General features: G+C 31.4%; 1 protein-coding gene across 1 annotated transcript in view; it reads left to right on the top strand.

Moving 5' to 3' along the window:
* LOC124359974 (coiled-coil domain-containing protein 50) overlaps positions 1 to 13,163 on the top strand; it is a 48,505-nt gene that overhangs the window by 18,090 nt on the left and 17,252 nt on the right. The window contains exons 3-5 of the mRNA XM_046813181.1: positions 7,576 to 7,705; positions 9,110 to 9,224; positions 12,568 to 12,722. Of these exons, the coding sequence (XP_046669137.1) occupies positions 7,576 to 7,705; positions 9,110 to 9,224; positions 12,568 to 12,722 (400 nt within the window). The remainder of the gene's footprint in view (positions 1 to 7,575; positions 7,706 to 9,109; positions 9,225 to 12,567; positions 12,723 to 13,163) is intronic.

Raw genomic sequence — 13,163 nt, 5'->3', positions numbered from 1 at the left:
CATACTTTTTATTTTCTTTTTTGTTATTCATCAAACTTAAAAAAGTAAAGTATTAATTATGCAATAAAAAATGTTTTCTATTGGCGATTAATTATCAAACTCCTTTTATTTAACTAGTTAATTTCAAACAGATTATTATATCTTTTACATAGATTATAATTTGTGTGTATTATCTCTCCCATAGTCATTATCTTTCTAGGACCCAAACTTGGCTCGTTGTTATCAAAACCCCTTGAGATAGACCACCCAGATGTTAAGGATGGATGGTCTTGGTTAACGTTTTTGAAACGTACAGTCTCCATTAAAAAATTTAAAGAAAAAACCTCAATCTAGTGTAGTAAACAGAGGTACAAGGTTTCAATATAGATTTTCTTAAAAGAAAAGTAAACTTAATGTCATGAGTCAACTCTTAAGACTATAGTAATTAAAATAGACTAGATTTTCCCAGCATTGTTCAAGCCTATGATGGAATGGTAGTCACTCTGCAGGTATCTGGCAATTGTGTCGCAAGCCAGGCCATTAGCGAGGCCAGCTAGAGCAGTTTCCGCAGGCCTAGACCAGCCATCCGTGACTCTGAAACAATGGGCCTCACGCCAGGAAACTGCTGTAGTTGTGTGAAATCACCCGCACTACTCTACCCACAGAGCATGGCTAACATTCTGCCTCGGATGGAATCTTGTATGCATCCAGTCCGGTGACCTCTCGGCTACTCCATCATAGCCATTCATGAAATTGTCACTCCGCTTATTGTGTCTCCACTGGCTAAACAGTATTCTCCTTAACCCTAGAATGGTAACGCCTATTTGCCACACATAAATGGTAACGCGTAGTCTCTCAGACTACTTTAGGGAAAAAAATGATAAAAATTTATAAAAATTTAATTAAAATTAAATTTATTTACAAATGACATTATTTACATCTTAGAGGTCATGTTTCCTGATTTTTGTTGATTTCAGTCTTTATTGGAACACTTTACACACTGCATTCCTCGGTGCTCCAAGCAAATATGCTTATAACATTTTGTGCACGGAATCGAGTCATTCTCCTTTTTTTCGCTGGGCAAACTGCACAAATCTTCCTTGTTCCTGCTTCTTCAATAACACTTTGAGCCTCAGATGTTGATGGGCCAACGACATCTTCAATGTTGCGTTTGAGATTCCTTGATAAATTTGGCAGTTTTTGTCTTCCCTGAATGTGTGGAGTTGTTAGTTCAACACATATTTCTTTAGCAAATGCCCTTCTTGTCATTGGCTTAATTTTTTTGACAATGCCTGATGGACATAAATAACAAATGAGTTGATTAAAATGATAAAAAAAAAAACGTTTCATCATGATCACTTTCTTGCTCATCACAATCACTTCGTTCAAGTTCAGATAGTATTTCTCTTATTTAAAAACTAGTGTTCAGTGCATCAGCCATGGTTACTTGACCATCTACGGTAAAAATTATCACAAAAACTAACACTACATTCGCACAAAACAACTTTTCATATATTTACTCAGGAACAAAAAAGTTACATAAACGGTAACGCGTAGTCTACGAGACGACTATGGACTCACTGAAATGAACTGAGTGAATGAAATAAAATGGAACCCTATCCAGCATTGACCTTGGCTGGCAGGGGGAAGGTATTGGTGATGGGGGGTCGGTCACGTCATGCACCTACCACCTGGACCGGTTTTTGTAGCTTGCGTCGTCTGAGAGACTACGCGTTACCATTCTAGGGTTAATTAGCCACATCATTATAAACCGATGCAAAGGAATAGCAAAGGACGCGACAGAATGTAACAAGATATCACACAAGCAGACCAGTTAGACGGACACACTGCTCTTTTACTTTTTCACCCCAAAATCAATAGGATCTTCCTTGTACCAAAAGATCCAAGTAAGATCCTCTATGTACTAAAATTAAAGTCTCTAGGAAAATTCGATGACGAGCTATTGTAAACAAGAGGAACCCATGTATCTCAAGTGTAGGACAGTTCTATCGAGAGTTATCGCACAGACGGACAGACTGCCCCTTGACTTTTTAACTCTAAAACCAATAGATTTCTTCCTTGGAGACCTATGTACCAAGTTTCAAAACTAGGACCATTCTAACAAGAGTTATTACAGAGATGTAAGGACAATGTCACGATTTTAAGAAAGTCTTGTTGAGTCCGTAATAAAATGGATGTTATATAATATGAAAAAAATGAAGATTTCTAGGATATTCTGATATATTTTCATGTAAAAATCAAGATTGTTGTTTCAGGTGAACAAAAAAAGTTATGAACTTAAATTTGACAGTTGTGAAATTGAAAAAATAATAGAGATTATTACAATCAGTTAAAAGATCATGCAAAAATTCAATTTAAATTGGTGGTTCTTACCTGTTTATAAACACGACTATAGACAGGATTGTGTTTAGTGAAGTGGATAGTTGTACATGTTACACAATGACAAAAGTCTTTTTTTGTATTTTTTAAGCACTATTATTAGTAGTAATGATAATAATAACTATTTATTTGTCATTCAGATTGTACAAGCATCAACATAGTCATACATTAGTTGCCTTTACAGCTATAGTCAAAGTCACATCATTGCTAGCCTGGCCGTTTGGATTTATTATTTATTAATAATGGAAGTATATCGGAATGAATAATTTTCATACTAATTTTATCTTAAGACATTAATAAACTATACATGTGTTAAGTTTAGACAAAATATCTCAGGCCTACTAAGTGCATTTAACAACAATTTATTTGTCACAACCAACGAAATGTCCCATAAAAGTCATAAAAGTAGTAGCTGCAGCACTTTTTCCACCAACTGGGTTATTTTGAGTTAGAATTCATAGTAGTAATAACCATTTGATTTTGATATTTTTATAGACTACAATGGGTAAATATTAAACATGTTTTTATCCAAATTATTTATTTTTGGTATCCAATTAATTACATTTTTGAAATCCAAATATGAAATATGGTAATTTTTGAAAGATTTACTCTAAAGAGGTACTCTTTGACATTAAAAATACCCTTAACATAGCCATTGTGGGCAAAGTTTGTTTTTCTAATATTTAGAGCTTAGTGCTCATATATCATATTTACAGTTTTACGTTTCTAAATTAATAAGAATGAGGCATTTAATTTTTTTGTTCAACTTCCTTCTTTAGCTCTCTTGTGTTTATTAAGAATGTCCAAAGTTTTCTTCTTAGTTACAAAATTAGTCACAGATTCAATACACAATTTGACATTTTCATAAAAATGAGTCACATCAACTTAGAATACTGCAGTGTCAAGGTAGGCTAAGACTGTAGCACCCAGCGAGTCACTGGTACATTCTCTGGGAGAAAGTGTGAGAGATGAGGTCACACCGCGTGAAACTCCCAGATTGGATGAGTTTTTAACGATCAAGCTCTCTTGGTGAAAGTTCCTACTATCTCTTTAATAACTGGCCTTGTACAGTGGTTTTTTATGTGGCTGGATACACATTATCAGATGTGGCTGTTTATGTGGCTGTTTACAGTTTAAGCTATTAGCACTCCATTATTTATTTTAATCTTAAAGATTTTACCTATAATTTTGTTAGTAATCAAGTTGAATTCTGAACACATCATAAATAACCTCTCAACATGCATTTCTTTTCATATCGATCTTGAATCGTATAATAAATAATTAGTTGTACTTTGTACTTGAAGAAATGGAGGCTTCTATAGCTTCTGTAACAATCCATAATCCTATTTTAATTATTAAATTAGATACAGAACCTTTGAAAACTGTACGGATTCTTTTACCCTTTTTGGAGGGATAAAGGTGAAGATCCATTGAAATGTTATTGTATTCTAGATTGAAAATGGACATGTTAGTTTACTTTATATTTTTGCTTTTTTTTGTAATCACCAAGAAAGGCCTAACGTATTTTGAGATAACAAAGGACATGTGTTATATTATTTATAAAGGCAATTTCATTATTACAAAAGCAAATAGTGCCTCAGATAATATTTCCTTTTATTTATTTTAATTCATTATCCTTTGTATTCTCACTTTCTTCTCCATGTTGTTAGGTAAAGGTTTGTGTAGATCTAAAAGATGCAATTTTTTCTCAGTGATACAAGTCAGTTTTTGAGACCATCCAAATAAAATAGACAGTTTACAAAACTGTTTTTTTCTTTTGTGTAAATCGTTTTTGTCTAAACAAATAGACTGATGTTGATAAAGTTTGGCATGCAAATAAATAGAGTGAATAACTGGTGTGTTTAATTTCTTTTAATTTTAAAATCTCCCGTGTCTTTTAGTAAAATACTATGTACAGTTACAAAAAGAATTTATATAATTTTTGATGCAATATTTTGATGTTTTTAATTCCCTTTAAATGCTTGGCAAAATGGGTTAAAATATAAAAAATCTAAAAATTATCATTTAACAATAATATATTTTTTAATTTTAATTCTGGGTAGTATGCTAGTAAAACATATGGGTTTATGTAGTTTTGTATAATTTGTATAAAAGTCCAAATCATGATTTTTGTATTAAATGATATGTACAACTGATAGATTGGTCATGTACTTACTTTGTACAACTTTTCCTCCATGTTTAGATTGTGAGGTACAAAATATATGAAAGTCAAATAATAGCAGATAATTTCATGAAAAGTTAAAAAAAGTCTAAAAAAGTAAAAATGTGTAATCAATCCGTTGAAGCGATTGAAAGGTTCTATTATCATGGATCCATAAAGTGCAAAATATCTGCACATGAAACTTGTTAGACAACTTGGTGTGAAATTGAAATATAAACACGTTAGTTAGAATCGTGATTTTATTGATTTTTTAATGTGTCATATGTACTTTGCACTATATATGTAAAAAAAATAAAACTGTTTTTAGCACGAAAAGCATTAAATACCATTTCAAAATGCTGTAACATACATTTAATAAGTCTATTAAAAATGCGACTGGACTAAACTTATACAAATCAAACGCAGCATGAGTTTCTAGAGCTCCACGCCAGGCATTTAAAAAGAGTGCGTGTGGATGTAGAGATCTACATTGGCATAAATATGTTAAATAAGTTTACCCAGATAGACTAGCCTTGAATGAAAGGTCCATTCCATGTACATACATAACGGAAAAAAATAGGTTTTTTAAATTTCATCTTAAAATAGTCCAACATGATGCACATATATCCTACAAATTGTTACGAGCTTCGGATCATAATTGGTGCAAATCCATGAAACTGGGTGTATAAGCTTTAAGTGATAACTTCTATGATAGCATATAATGCAACCTGGGTTGGTTTAGATAAACTTGGATTGTTGATCTATCTTATCAGTAGGTATGTAAGATTGTAGATACATTACATAGAGATAGTAATATCTGTTTCCTTTGATAAAGATATATCACTGACAAAATGGTTTAGTTTGATTGAGTAAAGCATTTATATCAAAATGTCTGACATTTGCCATTTGTACACCGTTACAGAGTTCAAATTTGGGATGTTGATTGGATTCCGATGGTTTCAATTTCATATAAACATTACATACATAAATGAAAAGATTTTAAGAAGATAATTTGGAGTGCCTGTGGAGGTGCGGTGTACAAAAAGACCATTTAGAAAATACTCTTTATGAAACCTGTAATTTATGTCCCAATGTTTTATATATCTGTTATAGGCTCTAACCAATGAACATTTAATCTAAATCATCAGAGAGTTTTTGTTAAAAGATTTAGCTTCCTTAGCTTGTAACACGGTTTTGGGTAAAGCACCAGAAAATTCCTAAAACATTAAAATACTTATTTAAATATTTATGACTAAATTTATAGTATAAAAATGGTCAACATTATGCTTTTTTCATTGTTGTTGCTTACGTACTTATGCCCATGCCTTAGCCAAATATTCATGTGAAAACCATATTATAACGGTTTGATTTCAAAACAAATATTTCCACTATACAAAACAAGTTTTTAAGTTAATCACAACATTTTTTCCTACACTATGTATGGATAAGAAAGTAAACACTCTCAGACAGAAGAAACAATTCAAAATTGTACAGAAATAATCTAGTTTGTTAACTACAAATGAAAATAATATCTGTAACTTTAACTGAATCAGGTTAAATGAATGCAACAAAACAAGCGATAGTAAGGTCTGCAGGAAATGTATATTGTGAAGAAAAGGGAGATTGAATCTGATCTAAAGTGAGGTAGATAAGCGAGGATCGTGCAAGTAAGTGTGTCGGAACGGGAATGGGAATGGAAAGGTCACAGAGATCAGTCACGCCGCTGGCTTTGTAGGTCAACTCTCTCCTCCTCATGGGTCAGGTCACTCTAAGCTGTTTATCAGAACACTGAGAGTACTGAGAACTAGAGGGTATGTTTCCTTTTAAAAATGTACAACGTGAAAAGTGATTTAAGTTGTAGAAAAGTTTTTAGCGATGTGTATCATATTGTAACATACCTAGAAATGTGGTAACTTGATAAATAAATAGAGGACAGTAGCTAATGTATTTTTTGTTGGTATCATTTTTTTATTTAATAGTATTTTTAACTTGCACTAATTTTTGGTTATGTACAAGTATGTTGTGTTATTATTCATAGCAAATACGATAGAGGGTCTGGCTGAGTCAGTCTAAATTTTTTAAAAAAGCAAGTAAAATAATGATACATTCTACTAGCTTCTTCTTATTGAAATATAATACTTAATTTATAAACAAATACTCCAATAATTATCAAATTTTATTTTTGTGAGACCTTTCGTGTTCAAGGTACACATCATCAGACCCACATAACTTAAATTTTGATGTAAAATTATGATGTTAAATTTGATTAATACTCATGTATATACATTGAAGTATTCAATATAAACAGGGTGAAAAAACAACTACTAAATGTTTAAAAAGGTTGTACCTCAAGATTAGAAAAAAATACAGTACACATACATTTTTTGTAAAATCATTTGAAATTTGTTAAATATAAACATTACAAATCCTACATGAAATCTTATATTTGGGCACCTTATGGTTATATGAGGTTTTATTGTTGTTGAGTAATATTGGAAAGTAATTGTTACCAGTTTAAAATGTTTCATTAAATTGAAACAAACCCTTTACATTGCAAGGTTATATAAAAAAGTATATAGGTATACTGCTAAGTTTTGATTGAACAAATTAATACATAATAGTTTAAATTTGTAACAGGTTCCAAGCAGTTTTAATTTCTAACACGCTGTATGGTTATAAGTAGTTTTATAATTTTATTAAAAAAACACTAATAATGATTGTAGAACACGTTATGTGCAATAATGATTGTGGAACATATTACTCGTAATAATGATTGTAGAACATATTACTCGTAATAATGATTGTGGAACATATTACACGTAATAATGATTGTGGAACATATTACGTGTAATAATGATTGTGGAACATATTACACGTAATAATGATTGTGGAACATATTATATGCAATAATGATTGTGGAACATATTACGTGTTATAATGATTGGAACACTGAAGTGTGTCAGAAGACAAAATTTAATTTTTGAATTAAATGCCTAATTAAGATTCCCAAACTGATTTTATCGATTGTGTTCCAGTGGAACAGCACCTGACGGGTAACAAGTCCCGTAATGCAATCGTCAGGGAAGACTTCCCCCGGGCTCGCGACGAGCAGAAGAGAGAAGAGCAGGAGGCCATTGCACAGTATCACCAAATGGTCATGGAACAGTTAGTATTAGCTTGATCTGATGTACTTTCAATTAAAAATAGTACAATTGATATGCAAACTCTTGTATTTGCGTTCTCTTCTATCTAGCCTAGTATCTTCACATTTAGTTCTCCTTCCTTAGTTTTATTTTCAATTTCACACTATTTGTTTGTTCCCTATGGGAATAGACATAATAAGGGTCGAAAATGGTGTAATTAACTTTTTTGCATTTATAAAAGGATTGTGTTAAGTTTTTCTTAAGTTACTGCCTTACTTAAATCGTAACCTTCATACATTTTATGAATAGTAATGGTATCAAGTTTACTTGTGACATTTTGTTAGCATTTTTCTGAAGTGTAGCCTATAAAATTGTCATTTCTCTACATTCATTACTTTGGATATATTTATTGTTGTTGCAAACATTTAATGGTGGAGAAAGCAATAACATTGTGTCTTTCCGTCAGCCTTTTTGTATACATATGTTCATTATTAGGCCAAGTGAAAGTAGTATGATCTGTTGCTCATTTTAAAGAGTGTTGGATATTAATATCTTTGAGATTATATACTTTTTTGTTTCAAATTTGTGCTTGTTTCGTAACTAACATTGTCTTGATGCTGGTAGAATGTACCAATCAGGTTTTGACGTGCTGAATATCACTGTATGTCTTCTCTATATGGAAAATGTACATTGTTTGTCTGAAAAAATGTGAAACTGTTACCTAGGGTATATTGTGGTGGTAAAAATAAATCTATTGTTCTCTAAACATTTTCCTAAAAACACTGTATTTATTTCCGAGTTAAGGACTCTTCAAACATTTTTAAATAGGCATATGTTTTTTGGTAACATATAATGCTTAACATAAGAATTCCAGTTTTTAGTAGCACTTGCAGAAAAAAAAGTTTTGATCATATATAAATGACCTAAAATAGGCTATATATTGTGAATAAAGCTTTGTCTCGAGGAAATGTTTTTCTCTTGAAATTGACATATTGTGCTGGAGTTGAATTAAAAATTTGTGTTTAATATCAAAGTGGTAGGGAAATGGAAACAAATTCTATTTTTTTTTTCTATAATTTACATCTTTTACAAAATTATATTTAAAAGTGGAATCCTCTGTATAATTTCCCTGGCCAAAAATTCCCGCTGTAGCTCCTAGATGGGAAGGTAGAGGAAGAGTCCCATATTACTGTAGTGTTACTTATGGACATCTCAAATTTACCATTTAATTGGTTATTAGAAAAATAATTGGAGGCTGTATAAGGGTGTATTCTAAATTTGTAAATTTTTTTAAACATGTTTTGGAAATATGTGGTTTTACTTTGACCTTTAGAGCACATTTTACATGGGCATTGCGTAGGATGTACTTTCTGCATCATAATCTAAATAGTGTAAACTGGAAGCTATAGGGGCAGTCTTTGTGCAGGGAGGAGAGGGATGCGGCTGTTGCTCGACAACTGGCCCTGAGGATCCAAAAAGAGGAGGAAGAGAGGCGTCGTCGCGTAGAGCTGCATGATATCAGGGTTGCACGGCAGATGCAGGTATGTCAGTCGAGCTTCAATAGAAGACAGTAGATTTGTCAATAAGGACATGGTTTACATTAATATGTATATGGTATGCTGTGTGGAATTAATTGGAATTAAAGTCTTTCGCAGTTTACTCGCTTGAAATGTCTCTAAGGAATTTATAAAGATGCAATTATTTCAAGAAGATTTTTCTAACTGAGAAGTATTTTTGAGAGTCTGCATTTATCAGCTGTCTAGTTTGTCAAAATATTGCACAAAGTGAGATGTTATTACTGGTAATTACAGTTTCAATACTTGTGACAATTACGCCAATTTATCACAGTTTTAAGACGTTTCATAAAATTAATTTGGACGCTGTCTGCATTGCCTTTGCTGCTATGGCATCAGTGAAATGTTGTTTCTATGTCTTGAGTAGTTAGCAGTATATTGCAAATGTATCTAAACATATAATGTCACTGTTATTAGATGATTGTGTGGTAATTTTTCAATAAATTGGATCCAATATTTTTATTTTAGTAAAAATATAATTTTATTATGTGATTCTACATAGACTGTAAGTTATGTTTTGTCTTGTTTGTTTGTTTTTTATCTGATGAGCAACACACATCCATCTAGTGAAGATCATTTGTTTTGGTGACATTAAATTTGCCAAGTGAGCATCAGCTCACTCTTTTGTGTCTAAAATATTGTCTGCTCTAGCTAGTTTATTTTTCTTAGCTAAAATAATGTAGATTTTTTATTATTTGTGTGTTTTTGGGTTGTAACATAAATTCTACATATTTTTAATATTACTAATACCATTCAAAACTACACCAAATGTTACATTTAAATAGTATATCTGGCTCCGGTTATACAAAGTAGAAGTAACTCACACCGCTTGTTGTAACAGGATTTGCTGAAGTTGCATGTTATAGCTAATTTTACTCTTGAGATGTCATGCGGACAGATAATCATGCAACGAAAAAGAGGCATCATGTAACTCATTCTTGTAGAAATGAAGTATCATGCAAAATTTAAACTCTATATATAACGTTGTTGACATGTTTTTCAAAATAATACGTTTAGATTTTTGTTCATTAATTGGGCTTTGTATAATTGTTTAAACAGTAAAAGTTTTGTGTTGGCATAGTTAGGCTACGTATGTTTTAATCCTTTATGGGTGTATTGAGTTTCTTTACCAATTTATTTAGTCTGCTATTTTCTCGTTGCCGTCATTGTTGCCCATCAAACCAGTACAAATATTCGCCAATGCTCAAACAAATCCTATAGAATGACATTATTTAACTCAGTATTATTCATATAGAATTGGAGCTTTATGCACAAATTTGTCTGACAGTTTGATATTGTAAGGTTTGATATATCACGGACAGACAGACAGAAATGAAATTTTTCCACCCATACAAGTGATAGGCTTTGCTAAAGCTCAGCCAATAAATTATATTCTAGCTAGCTGATAATCCAGAAAAGTGAGCTAAAACCTATACAAATTAAAATATGTTTGAAAAGGTGACAAAATTTTAAAATAGGTTTTAATCTTTTATTATGTGAATACGGTTTAATAACTAAACATCCTAAAACTTTTTTCTTATTTGTACTATCAGTACACATCGAAAGACTTTTTCGTGTGATTAACACTAATATACTTCCTCATCCATATGAAATAAGTATGTGAATCCTGAGCAATACATATTATTAAATCTGATTCAACACTAGAACTAAGTCTAAGGAAGTACTGAGAAATACGTATCACATAACCATAACCAATGCTTCCTGAATGTGATACCAGCTCATGAAAACGTAACAGATATAAGAACATTACTGAATGTTGCATTATACAGATATACAGTGTTAATATTGATGATGATATTTGTCACAATCGTGTTGTGCGCTTGTCACGTTTTGTGGAGTGATATATCTACTGTAGTATTGTTCATGGCTGAATTTCTGTGCCCGGTTGGATATTAGAGGATAGATGGTAACATATGAAACATTAGAATATTTGTTCATTTTACATATTTATTTCAGTGCCCAATAGGCAATAAAAATTGCAAAATAAGAAAACTTACAAATACAATTGTTCTTTAGATTAGATACATCTGAACTACGTTTCTATCAATCAATTGCTGGTTAATTGTGTGGTTAATATAACCATTGCTCAATGTTGTCCCTATGCCATTTAACCTTCTTCTATTTTGCAACTTAGAAATAAAATGGTTAAATTTATGAACTCTACACAATAAAAGATAAATTAAGAGTGTAAAATTATTGTAAATCTTGTTTTAGCGGTTTTTATTCTAATAATTTTTAAACATTAAGCATTGAACTTCTAATTTATATGTACAAATTTCAAGTGTAATAAATTCATAAAACACGACTTTACAATTAGGTAACATTGTTTAGATACATGAACAATTATTTCTTAATTCAATTCGTATTTCTTTGTCATCAGTAAAACTCTTATTGTATTTGTGAACAAAATGTAGAATAGAGATCTTGTATTAAAATATTGTTGTCATTAATAATATGTATACAAGTACCAGCTTTCGTATGTGTTACACTAAGGACATTTTTTGCAGAATCTTAAAATTTTACATTAACAAATTTGTTGAGATTTGAATGAATGTGACTTTTACAAAATTAAAGAAAGTCTAATCTTTGTGATGTTGCATACAAATATTTTCTCCATTATTGACCTCCTTTTGATACTCCTCCATACATAGTAAATTATATAGAGTCCATTTTATCGTGGATTTCTGTGACATTACAGTTTTCAGTAGGCAGGATTCTCATCATAGTATGTAAAAGAGTAGATTGTACGTTTATGAGTTTATAGCCAGGCTTCAAGTGATCAACACATGATAAGAGAGACGTAGTGGGAATAATGCTATGCTAAGTTCTGCATGTTAAATCTATAGACATCATACAACTAAATATTCTAAAACATTTTTTAAATGTACTTTTCACCCTTTTCTTTTTTCAAGCCTTCAAATGAAGATTATGTCAGTGAGGATTCAGATAAAGAGGTATGGTGACAAAAACAGACAGAAATTAAAGCCCAATAGCATTAATGTCAGAAAACAATCCTTGAAAAATTATTCCATTTCTTCATGAGTTTAGCTAGTTTATACTTTTCAGAGCATTCGTTCAAATGTAATTCTGAAAGGTTTTAAAAGGAAGTTTACATATATAGATATTTACTTTTTCTTAACTCTTCTCCAAAGAAAAATTGAATAAATACAGACACATTCCAAACTTCTAATCTCAAATTTCCTCTGAAAGCTGTTCCAGTTTACAGGACTCTTCAGTTTTATGATGTAAGCAAGTGAACATGTCTCTTATGTTGAAATTACTTTGATAGGAGAAGGAGTTACGGAGACAGAACCATGTCTCACCCCCACCCCCGCCACTGCCACCCGCCATGGTCCACCCTGCATCTCCAACCCATCTACCACTGGGGGACGTTAACAGCGTAGGTCTGCCTGATGTTACTGAACTTGCAGCAGCTCAGTTCAGGTAATAGTCAGTTGTAAGATTTGTGCAATATAGCGGTTTCAGACAGTTTGCATGACTTAGTTTTCCTTATATACAGAGAAGAGTTAGGACGTCAATGAATTCATCTTCATTTTAAGGAACTTATTATTGTGGTTTTTGTTTTCAAAATTTTTATTTGGAAAGTTAGGTAAACTTTTTAAAATCTACAGAAATAGCAACGAGGAACATCCTATGTGGTAGGTAATTTTTGTCTTAGTGCACAAAGAACACAGAATACCTTATACAATAATTATATTGTACCCAAAATATTTAAAGTGATTTATCGTTATGCAAACACAAATTTAGCAGTTTTTGATTCTGAAAAGAAACTAATTATTTTATTTTAAAATTATTTGACTACTTTTCAGTATATTCAGTATATATATATAAACTCATTAATGCTTTCTTTTTTTTATTAATCTG

This window comes from Homalodisca vitripennis, chromosome 4 (genome assembly GCF_021130785.1).
Source record: "Homalodisca vitripennis isolate AUS2020 chromosome 4, UT_GWSS_2.1, whole genome shotgun sequence".
Lineage (NCBI taxonomy): Eukaryota > Metazoa > Arthropoda > Insecta > Hemiptera > Cicadellidae > Homalodisca > Homalodisca vitripennis.
The sequence above is the reverse complement of the archived record's forward strand: the minus strand, read 5'-3'. Positions and strand labels throughout refer to the sequence as shown.